At 45.0% G+C, this 19703-nt stretch overlaps 1 protein-coding gene across 3 annotated transcripts in view; it reads right to left on the bottom strand.

The window, feature by feature from the left end:
* The window catches only part of LOC138349591 (proline-rich protein 36-like), a 233332-nt gene that overhangs the window by 172016 nt on the left and 41613 nt on the right, over positions 1–19703 (bottom strand). Inside the window, exon 2 of one of the 3 annotated variants that reach the window (XM_069314729.1) lies at positions 4884–17838. The exons of 1 other annotated variant lie outside the window; for it this stretch is intronic. In XM_069314729.1, the coding sequence (XP_069170830.1) occupies positions 9363–11243 (1881 nt within the window). In that variant the 5' untranslated portion in view covers positions 11244–17838 and the 3' untranslated portion in view covers positions 4884–9362. Of the gene's footprint in view, positions 1–4883; positions 17839–19703 lie in introns of those variants that run through there. One more of the 3 variants, XM_069314730.1, reaches the window with a different exon arrangement.

Below are 19703 nucleotides of genomic sequence, written 5' to 3' on the forward strand. Positions count from 1 at the left end.
GACATTTGCCCCATCACTGGCAAATGCTACAAGGTTCTGTTTCAAGTAAGTCATCAAACCCATGATATTTGAGACACCTCAATAGATGCCTAGCAATAGTTGCTGCTTTCTGATCAGGTAGTTCAATTAGATTTAAGAACATGAACTGGGGATTACCTTCCATATCACTGTCATATTTCAAATAAATTATCAAGATTGTTTTAATGCTCAGGTTTGTTGATTCATCAATGAGAACCGAAATTTTGCCATTTATTTGCTTGATATTCTGAGAAAATGTATTTTTCATATTAATGGCTATGTGTTTAATTATTTCTGTGGCACTAGTGCAGGAATGCAATCCCACTCCAATATCAACACCATTTTGCTTTCGTAGTTCTAGTTAGCCAAAGTGATCTCTAGAGTATGGTCTGTCATTCTGAGCTAAATAATATGTAGAACGCAAAATTAAACAAGTTATCTTTAGATGCGAAGCATTCATAGCATCACACAATTTTCAAACAGCATCTTCATTAGCTATATTTGCAACACATAAAACAGCAGTGTGAGCTTTCCTTAGTTTATGATCAACAATTTTTTTTTTTCAGAGAGATTTAAAGCATGTACTTCGACCCTAATAGGATATTTGGTACATCTTCCACTCATTTGATAGTCTAATTAAACCTTTAGAGGTAAAAAGTGTTACATTGCTTAAGTTTGCAAATACTTTACATCCAAGTTTATCATCCATGAAGTCTAACTATGGATAGGTTTCTTTTTTTTTCACATTTCTTCAGTCCAAACACCTGAACAGGAATACAAGTTAGACTTCAAAGAACAAATACTTTCTGAATTGCACATGGATCCAGTTTAAAAATTTAACTAGAAGCAGCCGAAACACAACATTAGCCATTTTCCGTGTTATCATTATCAGTCTCCTGTACGTTATTATAATTACACTCCTCGTTTTGTGTACAGAAGAAAGAAGTAAACGTTGCTTACTTAGAAGCCATGATGGGTTTGTTTGTGAGAAAAAACGCTTCTGTATTAGAGAGAAGTTCACGGACCACCAGCCACCACTTTACTAATGCCACTGAAACACAGAGGTTATCTTAAGGTTATCTTGAGATGATTTCGGGGTTTTAGTGTCCCCGCGGCTCGGTCCTCGACCAGGCTTCCACCCCCAAGAAGCAGCCCGTGACAGCTGACTAACACCCAGGTACCTATTTTACTGTCAGGTAACAGGGGCATAGGGTGAAAGGATCTCTGCCCATGGTTTCTCGCCGGCGCCTGGGATCGAACCCGGGACCACAGGATCCGTCCAGCATGCTGTCCTCTCGGCCGACCGGCTCCCCTTCAGAAGCAGAGTTCCCAACACAGTATTTCACACGACGCTAGAACCACCTAAAAAAAGCACTGATTTATGTAATGTTGTGTGTAGAAGTTTTGCCATTTAACCTGCCTAGTATTTAACACTAAAATTGACTGAATAATATTATATGAATACACTACTGTATGAATAAAGAATACCTGTCTAATGAACTACTGCTAAAGCCATGAACATTACCGCTGAATATTCGTATCCAAAGCGACAGGTTGGCATCTTTGTCTTATACCTTTTGTCTTGCATAAATGGACTGGCAGCGTTCACCTGCGTCGGGTATTATGTTTCCGGATTCGTACCAGTACAATTCAGCCTGATTACTTTTTAAAAATATAAAAAATTAAATATTATTGAATCTTTAAAAAATACAAGAAATATCATAACATTATTAACTTATTAATGATGTAATACTAATATTATCCTGCCACGATCAACCATCACCCACAAGGAATCATCTCCATTTCTCCTCATCCTCTCTCCCTTTCCCACATTTCATCATCCACTTGCAGAGGTGCTGGAGTGGCGCTATGGCGAGCTCCAACAGCCCTGCATCACTAGTCTAAGGCAGCAGACTCCTTAAACGACTGGGCCACGACATGGTAAAAGGATTGCAACCAGGGATTCAACTGAATTCTCTCGGGTTCCTAACCTAAATCCCAGGTTGCTCCATTCAATCTAGAATTCATCATTTGAATCCCCGGTTACAATCCTTTTGACCATGTCGTGGCCTAGTCGTCTAAGGTGGTTGCTTGAAAGTACCCAAAGCAGGGGTTCATATCCTCATCACGGCTCCTACTGATTTTCTCATTGATACATCACATCAATGTGATTTCTCTGAGCATGCTGCTGTTTATTGTTTAAGATTCAGCTACTGAAACCAAATTTCCGTGCAGCACGGGTCATGGTGATCCTGTAAGTTGAGTCTCTTTAAAGCCATTATCTTTATCAATAGCTGATACTGACTAGGGATGGGGCCTGTGGATGCGCCAATCCAATTCACGATCATAAGGCTGGTCAGACCGGAGAATTGTTGGGATACACACGTTGCTCACAGTTGAGTGCGACAGGATCAGCAGGGCTGTCGACGGGGCTGGCCACAGTCGTCCAGTCTAAGGGGATCCGGAGGGTCTTACAAGAGGATTGGTTTCCTTTGTGAGGCTTGACACCATCTAAACCTTCTAATAGTGTACGTGCACGTGACGCTCGCCGTGCACTGGAGCACGTGAATAGCCGTACACCCGGACTAGCTTTGGCAACCCGTTCCCGGAACATCCCGTGTAAAGGCTCACTGGAGAGCCTAAGTCATCAGCATTCAAAATATGTTACAATGGCCGTTGTAGAGCATTTGTAGAAACAGTTAGAGCGAGTAGCAGCTTTTATTGTAAAGAATGGAGAAGGCAGCAGAGCGACGCAGGCGGTATCTTGGAGGCCTCCCTGTGAGCCATCCAAGCTGGCCTGTGGCTGGCTAAAGAGGTAGGCCGTAGGATGCTTTTCTCTGATAGGCTCGTTTGAGGAGGACCGGTAAAAGCCAGCACTTCATGCCGCGCTGCATCAAGACGCCATTCTGCGCCAGCCTCTAGCCTAGTAAGACATGGTTTCACTGGATCAACAAGCCAAGTGAAACTACTGTTTCTAGAGGCTCCTAGTACATCTCTATTATCCATTAACCTCGATGTGGGCCCATATGAACGCAGCAGAATCCGGGAACTCGTCGTAATTGTGTGTGATAGCAAGTAAGTGTAGTAATCAGATCGTGAGAAGTAGGTAAAGTTCATACGAGCAGGTAGCAACAGATACGTAAGTCCCCATCTCAGTTATCAATCAGACTATCTGATCTCCAGCTAGTGTCTTGTAGCAGTGGAGTGATCTGAGAATATCTTGCCAGTGTTCAGGGCAGTTTTCCAATAGAAATTCGTGGGAATTTCGAGAGACACTGTCGTTCATAGTGGTTGGTGCCATCTTGTACGAATGCCACGCTTCGCCCGAGCCAGGTACGAAGCCGGCAGGGAAGGGAACGAAGTGAGCTGAGTCATGAGAGACTACCCGTTTACCCCTAGCCGCTCCGCCGCCTAGAAGAGGTAGCCCACCTTCATTAGGGTGTATACTCACCTAATTGTGCTTGCGGGGGTTGAGCTTTGGCTCTTTGGTCCCGCCTCTCAACTGTCAATCAACTGGTAACTGTAGGTATGGTAGGAGCTGTGTGTGTGTGTGTGTGTGAGCCGGTTGTATAAATGAGTAAGTACCCTGTATGTATTAGTGATATTTATCTCTAAGCCTGAATTCGAAGTCAGGTGTTCCGCCGGTTGTCTCTATTAGCACCTGCTAAGGTGAAGAGAAGCGCGGGCGCGTGAGATTTTCACCATTATTTCCGTCCTTGTCAATAGGGAGGACTTGATATGTTGTGTGCAGATGTACATGTACTCACCTAATACTCACCTAATTGTGCTTGCTGGGGTTGAGCTCTAACTCTTTGGTCCCGCCTCTCAACCGTCACATACACACACACGTGTGTGTGTGTGTGAGTGTGTGTGTACACACGGGAACACATTATACAGATATATTAGACGAGGACCGTGAGGGCCGTCCTAGTGTGTTTTATACTCTATTCTGGTGAGATTTCATGTATTTACATTTTTCTAAGAGGATTTTTTTTTATCTTTATTTAAGAAAATGCAATAAAAATTACATATACATAAGTTTTACAAGGCAATTATACATTACAATTCTTAGTTAACAAGTGTTTCAGTAGTACAGAACAAGATCTTTAAAAAAAAACCCTGAATGTTATACTTATTTACCTATAAACGATTTACAAAAATTGGAGAATAAATTTACATTAAAATACAGGGGAAATTATTACATTTATATATATTTTATATAATTCTCAGTAAACAAATTTTCCATATCATCACCGAGCATGAGCCTTAAACCCAAAATGTTATACCTGATCCTGCCTCGCAAGAACTTCAATATTTTGTCTACTGAGTAACCTTCCTGCCTGCCTATCCACAAACAAAAAATGTAATCAGAAAGTAACATAATTATTGTATTCCTAATTTTCTTGAACTTTATGTCAATATGAAACATTAAAAACCTCATTAACTCCACTCTAATACTTGGTCCACATAAAGCTTTAAGAGTGTCTCTAATCCAGTTTACAAGAACAACTTTCTGCTTACAGAAATAAAATATATGCATATTATTTTCAATTTCAGTACATTGGTCACATCTATTGTTGTCCTTAATGCCCAACATCAACAACCTATCATTAGTAGGAAGGGTCTCATGAATATAGCGACACAATAGCTCACGTTGTTTTGGGGCAATAAATTTAGCATGAAGGTTTGCCCAAATTACTTACCAGCTAAAGAGTGGATATGCCTCCTCTACTCTAGGGACTACATTTGTTAGTATAACATCATACACTTGTTTACTGTTCATCATTAAAAAACCTTCATTATTACAAATCAGCCTGAGAACATCAATTGCACATGAATAAAAGTGAGGTGAAATAAAGGCATGGTCAGTATACTCTGGCATATTTATCAAGTAGCTAACACGTAATTTACAATAGTAATGTCCTAGTGCATTTACACTATTCCTCTGCATTATCTCCTTTCTAAAGGTAACACATAAGATTACCAATGACTTATGGTACACATTCAGTATTCCTATTCCACCGTTTTTCTTACCTTTATATAGGGTAGTTCGTTTAATTGGTTGGTATCTACCATACCATACATACGTAAAAATAGTTTTGTCAATCTCTATGGCACTTTTCTTGTCTATGGGAAAGCTGTGAGACAAATACCACACTCTAGACAAAATTTTGCAATTGATTATTACCGCCTTCTGAAACAGGGTCAATTTCCTATTTGACAACATATTCGTTACAACTATTATATTCCCACATAGTACTTGCCAATTCGTAACCAATGTTGTTTCATATGTTTTACACCAGCAAATCCCAAGAGCTTTAATAGACTCCACTACCTGGAACCATGAACCTGTCCAGTTAACCTTATTACACCAACTGCCAAGCCCCATCATACACATTTTGTTCTTGTTAATGACAGCACGTGTCGCTCTTTCAAAGTTGTCTAACTCATTCTGAACATTCACCACCGAGTCTTCTGTCGACACAAAAATAGTTGTATCATCTGTTCCCAGGGCTGTGATAAGTGTAATTATATATATACATATGTGGCTGACCTGTTTAACGTAATTTTGCTAGATTTGTTGTGAAGTGTGAGTAACGTGGCTGTCAGGAATGACTGCTGACAGCTCTATCGAGTGACGTAATTCACGGGAGTAATCATCGATCCGTGGGATCGCCAATCACTTGCCAAGTTATCAGGAGTGTGTTATCTCCTAAGTATTTCCCATTAGCGTTTGATAGCTGAAGGCTACAGGTAAGGTCAGCAGATACGATATATATAATTGTAGTGTCACGAATCCTAGTGTGTTATTACTGTGGTTGCAGTAAATGGTTATTGCAACCGGGTTGTAAAGTAAGTAATTATCATAAGAAGGCACCAAACCGGGAAGGCTATGTAGCACCATCAAATGCGCAAAATAATCAGAGGGCGCTAAATATCACCAAGGATGCCAATACGAGAACAAAAACGCATAAGGCGAACGATATCAAAAGTATCCGAGTCACCAAGAATTCTACTGAGGGACAAGTGACCGCGAGGGGCGGTCGGAAAGCAAGACACGATCGTCCTGGAAGTCAGGACATTCAAGAAGGACATGCACGACCGTAAGAGGGACAATGTAACTAGGACAATAAGGAGCAGGGCGGTGCTCCATCAAGTGACCATGGGTTAAGCGAGTATGGCCAATACGCAACCTCGCCAGAGCTGTTTCCCAACGCCGGTTACGGTGGAAGGAGGACGGCCACGAGGAAACACAACATTTAAGAGTACGTAGTTTGTTACCAGTAACAGACGACCAAGAAGCCTGCCAACGGGTAAGGACGGAGGAATGGATAACCGGGTAAAAGTCGGAATACGGAATACCTTTACGAGAGATGGGACAAGAGCGGACAGCTTCCTTGGCGGCAGCATCCGCACGCTCATTTAAAGACACACCAATATTGCTGGGAACCCAACAAAACTCAACCGACTTAAATTTACTGTGAACAAGAAACAGCCAATACTGGATCTCGACAACTACTGGATGAACCGGATTAAAGGACCCGAGAGCCATGAGGGCACTACGAGAGTCAACAACAACTACAAAGGAAGACTGACAACGAGAAAGCAGGAGACGAAGAGCATAGAGAATAGCATAAAGCTCCGCTGTAAAGATGCTAGTCTCCGGAGGTAAGCGACACATATAAGTGCGATCAGGAAAAACAACAGAGTAGCCAACACCGTCCGCAGACTTAGACCCATCGGTGAAGACAGAAACGGAGCGGGAGTGAGAAGAAAAGTGCTCAAGGAAAAGACGTTTTAGAACCGAAGGAGGGGTAAAAGCTTCAGTGATACGGGTCAAGGATGTACAAAACTACGGAAGGGGGACTTTCCATGGGGGCAAAGAAGGAACAACACGAGGAGAAACATTAGAAATACGAACGGAAAGAGAATCCGGTAGGGTAGATAACCGGACAGAGAGAGGGAGGTGGTGAAGAGGAACAGGAACCGCAGGAGGGGTAAAAGTTAAAGCACGACAGAGGCGAGAGAAAGGATGTTGTAAGGACCGCGCAAGATAGCGAAGACAGTAGCGATCACGGCGGTCTTGGAGAGACAGGAAGCCAGTGTCAACATACAAGCTAAGGACGGGAGTCGAACGAAAGGCACCAGAACTGAGGCGCAACCCAGTATGGTGTAAAGCATCAAGACGGCGAAGGAGAAGCAGACGAGTAAGCAGGGCAACCATAATCGAGCTTAGACAGGACGAGACAGGAATGTAAAGCAAGGAGAGTGCGCCTATCTGCCCCCCAAGAAGTATGGGACAAGACCCGAAGGAGGGTAAGGGCCTTAGAGCACTCAACACGGAGGTAAGAGATATGGGGAGACCAAGACAAACGAGTGTCAAGGAATAACCCCAAAAGCATTGCCGAATCTTTGTACTCAAGGGGATGACCATAAAGTGACAAAGAGGGACGAAGAACGACCCGTTTCCGCGTAAAAGTCATGGCACAAGTCTTAGAAGTAGAGAACTTGAAGCCATGATCGGTGGCCCAAGATGACATGGCATCAATTGCAAGTTGAAGCCGGCGCTGAAGGAGAGGCGAATCATCCCCCTGACAGCAAAGGGTAAGATCATCGACATAGAGAGCGGAGAAGACACCTGAAGGAAGAGAGGAAAGAAGACCATTGAGGGCAACTAGAAAAAGAGTAGTGCTCTGAACACTACCCTGGGGCACACCTTCGTATTGCTGAAAAGAGGCAGAGAGAGCGGTTCCAAGGCGCACCAGAAAGGAACGACGAGAGAGGAAGCTGCGTACAAAGAGAGGGAGATAACCACGAAGGCCTAAAGAATGAAGTTGAGATAGAATATGATACCGCCAAGTGGTGTCGTAAGCCTTTTCCAGGTCAAAAAGGACGGCAACAACGGAGGTCTTCGCAGCAAAAGCAGTACGAATATAGACCTCCAAGTTCACCAGGACATCTGTCGTGCTGCGGCACTTGCGGAAACCAAATTGAGAAGGGGAGAGGAGGTGATGGTGTTCCAGGAACCACATCAGATGAAAGTTAACCATACGATCAAAGAGTTTGCAGACACAACTTGTGAGGGCAGTTGGGCGAAAGTCCTTAGGAGAAGTACCCAGAGACCCCGGTTTGCAAACAGGGAGGACAACGGCATCGAGCCAGTCCTCAGGGACTGACGACGACTCCCAGATCCGATTATACAGACTCAGTAAATACTGAGACATGCAAGGAGGGAGATGGCGAAGCATCAACATTCACGTTTAGCCGTACGGATGGCCCTACGGGCCACCGCACTCGCTTTCCGAAAGAAAAGAAAAGAATCGGTCCTCTGCCTACGGCGGTGCCTCTTCCAGGCTGCACGCTTATAGCGGACAGCCTGAGGACAGTCCGCATTCCACCAGGGAACGCACTTCCGTGGACCCTGAGAGGAAGAGCGAGGAATAGAGCGGAGGGCAGTGTTGAAGACAGTGTCATGAAAAAGGAGGAGAGCGTGAGAGAGAGGCAGAAGGGAGAGGTCAGAGAGAGCAGCACTGAGGGTAAATAGGGTCCAGTCCGCCTTAGCAAACTGCTACCTAGGGAAAGAGAGGGAAGGGCGAAAAGAGAAAAAGGAAACAAGGATGGGGAAATGATCACTTCCATGGAGGTCATCAAGAACCTGCAACGTGAAATCTAAGTAAAGAGAAGAATAGCAGAGAGAAAGATCAAGACAAGAAAGGGTGCGAGTCCGAGAGTCCAAATGAGTGGGCTCACCAGAATTCAAAAGAGACAGGGAAGAAGAGAGGAGAAACGGCTCAAGAAGGCGACCCCGGGTATTCGTCAGAACGTCACCCCAAAGAGAATGACGACAATTGAAGTCACCCAGCAGGAGCACAGGCTCCGGCAAGGAGTCTAGGAGGTGTTTTAAATCAGGAAGAGAAAGCGGGACACTCGGGGGGAGATAAATGGAACAAACTGTGTACCATTTCCCCACAAAGATACGAGCAGCAGAACAATGGAGAGGCGAAGGAAAAAGTAAAGGAACAAAAGGAACATCAGCACGAATCAAGAGAGCAGAAGAATTAGAAGCCCCAGCACCGGCTGGGGGGGGGGGGAAAGGAATAGCCACGAAAACGACCAGGACGAGCACCAAGCATTGGCTCCTGGAGACAGACACAAAGGGGCGAAAACCGCGAAATCAGAAGTTGGAGTTCGAGGAAATTGGCATAATAACCTCGAACGTTCCACTGACGATGAGACATCGACGAGAAGAGAAAGGACAAAAACAGAGAACAAGGAAGAAACAAAGGCAAAAGAGCAACAGAGCACGTTAAAGAATATCAGGGTCAGGATCAGGGTCAGCAAAGTCAGGGGTTAGGGGGCATGGGTAAACTGAGCAAAGACGGAGGGAAGGAGGCGGGAGAACATACCAGAGGTGGGCGGGCGGGGTCCAGAGGAGGAGACAACGGAGGGGAGCAGTCAATTACAGCAGCAGGAAGAGGGGGGGTAGAAAGAGTGGAGCGCACCTTAGCAAGGGCAGCAACCGAGAGGGAAGCGTGGGCTAAAGAAACCTCCATAGCAGGAACAGGAGGCGCAACCACCGAAATGGGAGGGGAAGGGGCGAGAGAGGCAGAAGTAGGGGTCGAGGTAGAAAGCGAAACCTTCTTACCCGCCAGGGAGGAGGAAAGAGAGGAGCCAGGCTTACGCTTCTGACTTAAAAAGACAGGTGTCCCAGCAACCACGTACTGGGCAACGGATTCTAGCATCTCAACAGGAGAAGTTGAACGAGAGCACCCATAACAGCCGTTTGGAGAGCGATGGACATCAGCCCACACCGACAGGCGGCGGGGAGAGGCAAGAGACGGAGGGGAAGGATGGGAAGGAGGAACGGAGGGAGACGAGGAAGAAGACACAGGAGACAAGACAGACCGGGTAGAAAGAAGGTGAACCCCAGACAGAGGACCAGGAGGTGGATCCTTCGGGACAAAACTCATAGGAACAGAGGAGGGGGCAGTGGGCGTATCAGGGTCCAAGGCCCGGAAACGGTTATGAGTCTGAGGAAGGTGGGAAGGACGAGGAGAGGAAGAGCGCAACACGTGAGCATAAGAGATATTAGCATAAGGCGGGAGCCGGCGAACCTGGCATCTCGCCTCAGGAAAAGATAAACGCTCCCGGTGCTTCAAGTTGAGGACGGCTGCCTCAAGCTTGTAATGGACACACGCACGGGAGAAGGTAGGATGGGCCTCACCGCAGTTGAGGCAACGAGCCTGGGGAGAAGTGCACTCCGACTTAGAGTGACCTTCACCACCACACAAAGGACAGAGAGAGACAGTCCTGGAGCAGCGGAGGGCACCATGCCCAAACCTCCAGCACTTGTTACAGAGCCGAGGAGAAGGAATGTACTCCTGGATAGAGCACCTGGCACCAGCAAGAATGACAGAGGGTGGAAGGGTCCTACCATCAAAGGTCATCTTCACAACCCGGAGGGGTTGACGGCGACTACCACGAGGGGGACGAGTAAACGTGTCCACCTGGAGAATAGAATGGCCCTGGGCAGCAAGGATATGTCGAATATCGTCGTGGCAGTCGCGCAGGTCCCGAACACCGGTCGCAACATGGGGCGGGAGCAGAATAGTGCCAACACTGGCATTCAACTGAGCGTTCTTTGAGACCCAAACAGGGGTCTCGCCAAGGCAGGATAAGGCAGCCAAGAGGGAAGCAGCATCCTGAGAAGGAGCAGCAACGACACGTGTACTGAGACGAGTGGGGTTAAAAGTAATGGAGGCATCCACGGAATCAACGAGATGTCGATGGAGGGAGAAATCGTCAGGAGGCGCAGAATCAAGAGGGAGGAGATCAAAATATTTGGCCCAGGAAGCAGGACCAAACAAGGCTTGATAGGTAGCAGAACTGGAAGAAATCGAACGAGGGTGGCCGTGACGAGGACGGCGGTGAGAACCTCCAGAGAGAGAGGGGTTAAAAGGCGCAGTAGTTACAACTAGAGAAGGAGCCGCGCCAGGGGACGAGGTAGTCACCACTGGGGGCTTGGGGTTCGACCCAACCACAGAGGAGGGAGGGGAGCCAGGGGAAGGAGTCAGAGAGGCCAAAGGAGGAGCAAGGTCGGGGCCCAATGCAGCGGAGGCTACAGAGCCCGGTCTTCCAACACGGACCGACTCGGGGGCTTGGTCGCCCACCCCACGAGCCTGAGAAGGTAAGGCAGAAACAGTCGAAACAGGGGTCATCATCATTACGAAAAGGAATATTCATTCACGAATGTGCCCCCACACCCACCATGGAGCCGCAATTAGAGGCAGGACACCCAACAAGAATCTATCGCCGATCATGCCGGGGCCTCCTAGGGGTGCGCCATTAGTATATGCCCCACAAACGCCACCTTAAGAACTGACAGTCCGTCGAGATCGGGTTCAGTGACGAAAGTGGGATTGACAATAAAAGGTTCCCCTCGCTCTTGACGTCGGGTACTACAGTTCTATGGGTGCAAGAGTATGCCTCCTCAAGCACCCAGGCGTCAATATAGAAGTCCAAGGGAAGAACCAGAACAAGCAAAAGGTCGGCAGGAAACGGCAAGCAGATAGGAGAAGAGGGGGGAGAAAAACGAAACAGAAGGAAAAGGAAAAGGTGCTCAGCAGAATTGGAGAGGACGGCAGCAGGAGCGCAAGGCTAGAAAAGGACAGAGGACTGTCCCAGAGAGCATCATACTCCAGCAGCCGCCCACTAAGCCCCCCTCACGGCAACAACGAGCCGAGCGGGGAAGGGGGTGTTGTTGCATAAGTGATTATAGACTTAGTATATCTTGCTTGGTTTTCCTTTGTGATCACCCAGTATGTTCAAGTTAGTTCATTTATGCAGCACTCGTGGGTGGTGTCTAGCTGTCAGTAAAGGTGTCACAGGAAGGATTTCGAGTAACATCATTGATATTTCTTTCATTGTTGTAGTAGTTAGTACTTTGCTGAATAAACTGTGTTGTTATGTTGAACGCTGTCCTTTCGTACACCCCACACATTTTATTGCTCTATATATGTTCTGCCATGTCACCTGAAATTACTATTGCTATTCATTTGAGAATGCTTCATGAGATTAGAGCTGAATTCATAGCACCACACAACTGTATAAATACGTTGTGAGAACCCGTGACCTACTCATTAGATTCGTTCCCGCGATTTACGAAGGTCGACGGCCTAAGTGAAGGGAATTTCAAGCTTTTGAGATCTCGGCGTTTGCTCGCGCCTAGTCAATTGTTCTTCTATGGTCTCTAGAGTGAGGAGTGAGCTGCTTAATACATTTAGTGTGTTAGCTAAGCAAGTCCTTCCTCAGGAGACCCATCTAGACTTTCAGTTAAAGTTAATGGATGTAATACTAAAATATCACGACAGGAATAAGGAATGAAATTGAAAATTCCAAACCAAAAATTCAACTTTTTCGCATCTTTATCCCAGTTCTCCGAAGTCTGATCAAATTTCCTTCTTCAAGGTGTCGTAGTCGCAAAGGTGGTCGAGACATTCATGGGGGACGATTATAGAAAGTTTTGTCATGATTTCCTGCACTTGTATTCCCAGTAGTCATTGTTGATTATGGAGTTTTGCTGTCTGTCGTCTTTGGATAGTGCGCGGCCACGTCGGAAATACCCGGAGAAGGTTGCATGGGAGCCTGTCAGTCTGGTTGGTGCAGGTGCGGGAGCTGGAGCGGGAGATGGTGCCCGGGCGGCTGCATGAGGGGCGGGAGAGCCGTTGACATCGACTGATGCATGGGTGTCAGTCGAGTCATCGTGGTCGGCTTCCTTGGGTTCGTCTTCGGAGTCCTGGTAAGCTTGAGAACTGCGGTGAACCATTCTTGAGAACCGTCTCAAGCTTGAGAACCGCAGAGTCGCTGTGGCCCAACAGTGAGGGTTCCCTTAGGGTCGGCTCAGGGATTGCCAGGTGTTACGGCCCTACTGGGACGCAACCAGGTTCTTCTCTGATGGTAGTACAGTTTGGGAATCCGGCCCCAAGTTAGCAGAGGCTTTCAAGGGGTGTAGAATTAGAGAGAAGAATTAGCGGAATCTGTTTGAATGCTGTCAATTTGTTGGTGAAAGGGAGAATTAAACAGGTTAAGTAGTTGTATGTCTGCCTGTACCTGGATATTACCAATGCCTGTTGTTACCTCAGACCTTCTTGCTGTTTCGGCTGACTCGTCCACAATCTTGAGACGATTGTTGCTCCAACCTGTCACCAAGTCGTTGGCTAGTATTACATCAATCCCGGCTATAGGCAGGGTATCAACTACTGCCAATGCACATGTGCCGCTGAAGTAAGGCGAGTCTAGATGTACCGGCACTAAGGAGGCAACGTACCGTGTCATAGGAAACCCAACCAGGACAACCTTTTGTCTCCCGTCTACTCTCACTCCCTCGGGTAACGAGTCTCTCACGATCAGGGACTGGGCGGCTCCACTATCTCTGAGCACTACAACTGATCTACCAGTATGATCACTCGTTACATACCCGCCTGAAGTGTGAGGGGCAAACAATCCTGGTCCTTCCTGACTAGTCATCAGAGACTGGGTTCCCACTGGTGTTGTCACACAACCCAATAGCATCACCTCCCTACGTGGACCGCTACCTTTTCTGCCTCGGCACATAGCAGCAACATGCCCTTTCTGCCCACAAGTCCAACACACTACATTCCTTCTCGGACTACGGTGTTTCGGACTGCTAGGACTAGTCCTTCGGGTGCTACTTGGGAGCGTCTTCATAGCGCTTTGTGGGACGGGTCTCTCTTCGTCATGATGAGGTTTGCCAAACAGACGTGGGTAATTCCTAGGGAAATACCTAGTGGAAGACCTATGCGTCAAGATGTATTCTTCAGCCATAGTGGCTGCTACACGTAAGGTCTCTACCTGCTGCTCTTCTAAGTATGTCTTCAGATCTCCACACAGACATTCCTTAAAATCCTCCAACAAAACGAGCTGTTCGAGTTCTTCTTTCGTCCTCATCTTCCGAGAGGCACACCACTCCTGGAAAAGCCGTTCCTTGATGGTCGCGAACTCTGTGAACGTGTGCTCCGAGGTCTTTTTCAGGTTCCTGAACTTCTGCCTGTAAGCCTCAGGCACCAACTGGTAAGCCATGAGCACTACCTTCTTCACCTTGTCATAATCACAGGAGTCATCAAGGGACAACGTGGAGTAGGCGATTTGGGCCTTCCCAGTCAAGACGGACAGTATCATGATGGCCCAATTCTCCTTTGGCCATTCCAAAGAGGCCGCAACCTTCTCCAAAGCAGCGAAGGACTTCGAAACTTCCTTTTCGTTGAATTTAGGGACCATTTTGATGTTCCTTACCGGATCGAAACCACTCGTTTCCGTTGTTTTCCTCCGACCACCTAATCGCAATATTTCTAACTCGTGTTGTCTTTCCTTTTCCTCTCTGTCTCGTCGTTCTTGCCTTTCTTTTTCCCTTTCTTGCTCTTCTCGCTCTTCTCGTTCTCTTTCTCGCTCTTCTCTCTCTCGTTTCTCTTCTCTTTCTCGCTCTTCCCTTTCTCTTTCTCTTCTTTCCTTTCTTGTAATTCTAAACGCTTCATTTCCATTTCTTTTTCTTGTCTCTCTCTTTCCAGTTCTAACTTCTTATCTTCTCTCTCTCTCGCTTTCTCTTTTCTCTCTCTAGCGAGTTCTAGCTTTTTCCATTCTATTTCACGGTGGATCTCTAATTCACGCATTTTCACAGTGAGTAAACTTATATTCAGTTCACTCTCATCACTTTCAATGTCACTACCTTTATCTTCTTTTTCAGTGGAAGCTACCACCTCACTTTCTTTTGTACTCTGTGCCTCGCTTTCCTGTTTCTCCCCGGCCTTCAAATGTTTGTGAACCTTGGACAAGATCTCAACACGGGAATCACTTTCACGTATTTTGATCTTCAGAAAGGCACTCACTAGCACCAGTTCTTGCTTTCCCAGATATTTCAATCTGGCAAGACAGTCCTCCTAGTTCAGAAAGGCCTGAACATCGTCCAGATCGTCAAGGGTTACTTTTTCTGCCATTATCACTTAAGTGGTGCACGAACACTTAACACGTCGCTTCACTTGAGCACTTTACACACCAAGCACTGTACTACGCCAATGTTGCACTTTATCGCACCTAGCACCGCACTTGCCAATATTGCACGTAATCACACCGGGCACCGCACTAAAATATTGCACTAAATCACACCGAGCACCGCACAGGACATTCAACGTCCAAATAATTATAAACGGGGGGGAATTATTTACAGGGGATTGCGCTACATCACCACCCCTGTCAAACATACTTGACAAGGGGTCGGATCCCGCTGGGGAAGCCAATTATGTTACGGCCCTACTGGGACGCAACCGGGTTCTTCTCTGATGGTAGTACAGTTTGGGAATCCGGCCCCAAGTTAGTAGAGGCTTTCTAGGGGTTTGTTCCGTAACGCAAGTTAAACTAAAGGGGGAGGGATACAAATATTCCAATTTATATATATATATATTTTCCACCACCATGAACAAATAAATAACAGTCACACGCGGGGGTTATAACTACACTATTATGTACAGGTTCGTCTTCCTCCGAAGACACTGGATGCTCCACGGTGCTCACGCTGGGTAGCCCTGGTTCCTTCTTCCGTGGCCCACGATGAATCCACTATGATTCTATGACGAATCTACCCTGGCCACAGGCCAGCCAAATCACAGTCCCACTGGGTGCTTCGTCGTGGAGGCCTTCAACCACAATCCAGCCTGTAGCTGGCAGGTACCAATCAGCTCCGCTGTATAGGTCACTCCATGACTGATACTAGGGTTGCGTGCCCTTGGCAGGAGCCTCGTGTGACCCGTTGATCACTCTCCTCTCTAAGTACCACAGTGGCTAGTCTCTTCCACCAGCCAGCCCCGATAAGGCGATTCCCAACACTGCCTCACTTCAGGCAGGCTAATACTCTCAACAGAGTTCGTCCGGGGGTGACTCACAGCTTCTTCAAAGCAGACTGGTGAAGAGACCTTGGCTTCCTTGGGTAGACTGGTCCTTATTACACATCATTCCCAGGTCGACTCTACAATCAGACACGTCATTAATACTGGGACGCTCTAGGGAACCTCACTTACACGCTTAGACACAAACGTCCACCTCTCCACTCCATAGATGGCGTTGCTGTCTAAGCCCCACCTCACCAGAGGTCAGCAGCGGCTACGTTATGAGCTGATTAAGACGGGAATCCAGCACCTGTGACCGGTATATCCTGTCCTCACTAGATGACGTTGTCCATTTGGAGGGGGTTTCGGGAGCGAACTCACAGATGCTGTTGTCGTCACTGCTCCGTGCTCCGACGCTGGACTCGGGTCCGTAACACCAGGGCAGTGGGTCCTGTAGCAGTTTTGGAAGCTGAAAGCAGTTGTGGAACACATGTGTATTCCCGAGTAAGACCGGAATTCAGACAGGAATTGGTTTACTGGTTGAAGTATGGTGATACCGTAATACCTTTGACCATCCAGCACATATTAGGAGGAGGTTACATCTCGTTACATGAAAAAAATAAAAAAGTCAAAGCACTGGCTAAATATCTCCTGTCGACTAACAAATTGGGCCTCATTTTCACCTGGCGTCTGGCCAGATAATGTGCGTTTGGCCACATTACACCAACTGCCAAACACACAAAACAACTGCCTCGCCACAGTGCCATCAACCAGCTGATGCCATAAACACAACATCCCGCCCTTCAGTGCGGCAAGTCTCCCTCTAACGCGCGCCTCTGTTTACTCGTAGCTCCTTTATCTACACCACAACACAATAAACACTTGTAACCATGTTATTCTCAACATTAGTACGTCTCCCAACATCTGCACTCGTGCTGTCATCGAAATGATAAACCCTTCATGCAAACTGCACCTACCATTAGGAAGAAGAAGAAACCCATCAACGTAAACATTGTGCTCGTGAGCCCGTAAGATATTTATAAATGAATCAATGGTTTCAAGTGTTGTTGCTTTAAGGAGTGCTAGGTTTTCCTTATAATTTTTTACTGACAGACGTGTCTCTGTACACCTGTATTTCAGGGTACAGATCTAGTGGAATATCATTTTTTTTCTACCACAGACGTGGCCACACATTTAAAAAGCTAACTAGCATATATACATTTTCTTCTGTCCTCCATGGACAGGGTTAGAGATCTGTTAAACATATAGTTCAGGGATTTATTGAACAATCAACCACAGAAGGTGATTCGGTACTTTTTAAAATGCTAAGCTAACCTACATACATAAATACATAGATACACAGATTTACGTATGCCCTACATAAAGTGTTTGAAGTGTCATTAATGTGCATTTACAAAGTTGAAATGCAATTCTGATCAGCTTCCTATGTACTTTATACATATACATATACATACACACACAGATATACGTACATATACATATATACATACATATATATACACACACATGCATTCACATACATGTGTCTCTTTTACTCTGACAGGGTGAGATAGCTGACAGAGAAACTAGTGTGCAATTAGGCATTTAATCACTGAAGGTGATTAAGGTGCTTTTACAAGCTCAGGTTATATAGTTACATCACATACAAACATTGTATAATTGATACATTACATGGTCAATCTTGGGTACAAGTCCTGTGGGAAAAACCTGTCAAGATTGATATGAGAGGAGACTACCAGGAACTTGTACTGAACTAAATTAAAAATTACTGTCTGCAAATTTATTCAACTAAAATCTCTAGCTAGGGTCGTAAATCCTAGCTCCTCTTTTCCTAATGACAGATTGTGGGCTGTAAGGGGCAGGTGGGGGTGAATTGAATTGGTTGATAGAAGTTCCATTCCACCTGCAGACAGGGATCTTACATCATCTTGTATTTTATACAAGGATAAGATTTAATAAATATAGTTCTATGCTGAACACTGTCTCTGTTTAAATCAGAGATTTAAACATGTACATAGTCTAGCCTAGCACCATAACTATTAACAGCCAATATATTCTTATACTATAAACAACAATTTAAATTGTAGAAGTATGATATTAAATGACTTTAAATGTAGTCTAAGTACTGTTAACTAAGTACTAGAAATTATATTCAAATAAATGAACTTATATGATAACTTAAAAAATAACTAAGCAAGCAATTGTTAACTGAATTTATATATTCAAGTATATATGCAGATGTATTTATATTCAATTTATATGATGAGGTACTGTTAACTAAGTACTAGAAATTATATTCAATTAAATGAACTTATATGATAACATAAAAAATAACTAAGCAAGCAATTGTTAACTTAATTTATATATTCAAGTATATATGCAGATGTATTTATATTCAATTTATATGATGAGGTAAGGTCAGCCTGACTGAATCTTTTCCCACACAATGGACACTCATGAGATTTTGTTTATTTATCATGACTGAATCTTTTCTTACACAATGGACCCTCATGAGGTTTGGTGCTTAAAGATTCAACTGCTGCACTACAATATTAATAAACTTACTGAAATATGAGATGTTGCCTCGCTTTATAACCGACAGACAGACTTATAGGATATTAAAGTCATACAAGCATACAATTGGCCAATTAATACACTACTGTAATAACCTTCAATATACTTCTCTGAATGTCAGGTGCCTGTCTGACAGTGTACCAGACTTGATAACTCTCTTGTCGCGAGTTTAGGCACGATATTTTATATCACAGCTTTGCTGTAGATTGTTCTTGTAGCTTTGCTACGTGATTTTTCTTTAACTACATTGCAGAAGGATGATAGTTGATAATGAAGGTGGAGACAAGAGTCACTGTGTGCTCCACTCTACACTTATATAGCTATAAATGTTCTAGGAATTTTCCTTGTAGATATATTGTCCAGGTACTCCCCCCAGTTCTAGAGAGTGTTCACTGGTAATAAAGATAATTAGATAAGGTGTCCTGAGCTAAGTAATGTTCGCTAAGGTTCCATCACTGTTGTTCACTCTGTTGTAAACAATCACGTCGTGGGGTGTCGTGGGCGCTTCTTGTTCCTGAGATGCCCCTCCCACTCCCTTGAGAGGGATAACTTTCAATGAATATTGATTGATTATTTTTACTGTCTAGACATATGATTGAGATAAGATGTGATTATAATATAATTAGATATAGGATATAAAGATTATAAGTACTACTTGATAGTACCACAAATTCTTATTAAGGATTCGATTTATAATCCCTACCGGAAATCGAATCATGTTCCAAAAGTTTTTTAATTAAGAAATCCTTCTAGAAGCTTCTGGATCCTCGAGAGATCATGCACAAAGTCAAGTAGGCACCTATAGGGCCCTATGGTGTAAGTGATCATAGGGGCAATGTCATTTAGGATCAAGATGTATAATGAATCTATAATGCTTCGGATATGATATAGAAATTATACATTTCTTAGATGATATTATAGATATAGTGGGTAAAAATTTCCCACAAGTCCAATATATCATCAAATGTTCCAGTACTCATATTGTAATTACAGAGTTCAGCATACCTTAGCCCAGGGGGGCGAAAGTCAGTTAATATGGGACATTCTACAATATAATGTTCAAGAGAGTGCATGTTTTCTCTTTCACAAAGTTGACACATTGTGTACTCGACATTTGGGTTTTGTGAAAGCTGTCAGATACGCCTATATCCCAGGCGTATTATGGCCATTATAACATCACATTGCCGGGTTCTT

This window comes from Procambarus clarkii, chromosome 80 (genome assembly GCF_040958095.1).
Source record: "Procambarus clarkii isolate CNS0578487 chromosome 80, FALCON_Pclarkii_2.0, whole genome shotgun sequence".
In the NCBI taxonomy this organism is placed as follows: domain Eukaryota; kingdom Metazoa; phylum Arthropoda; class Malacostraca; order Decapoda; family Cambaridae; genus Procambarus; species Procambarus clarkii.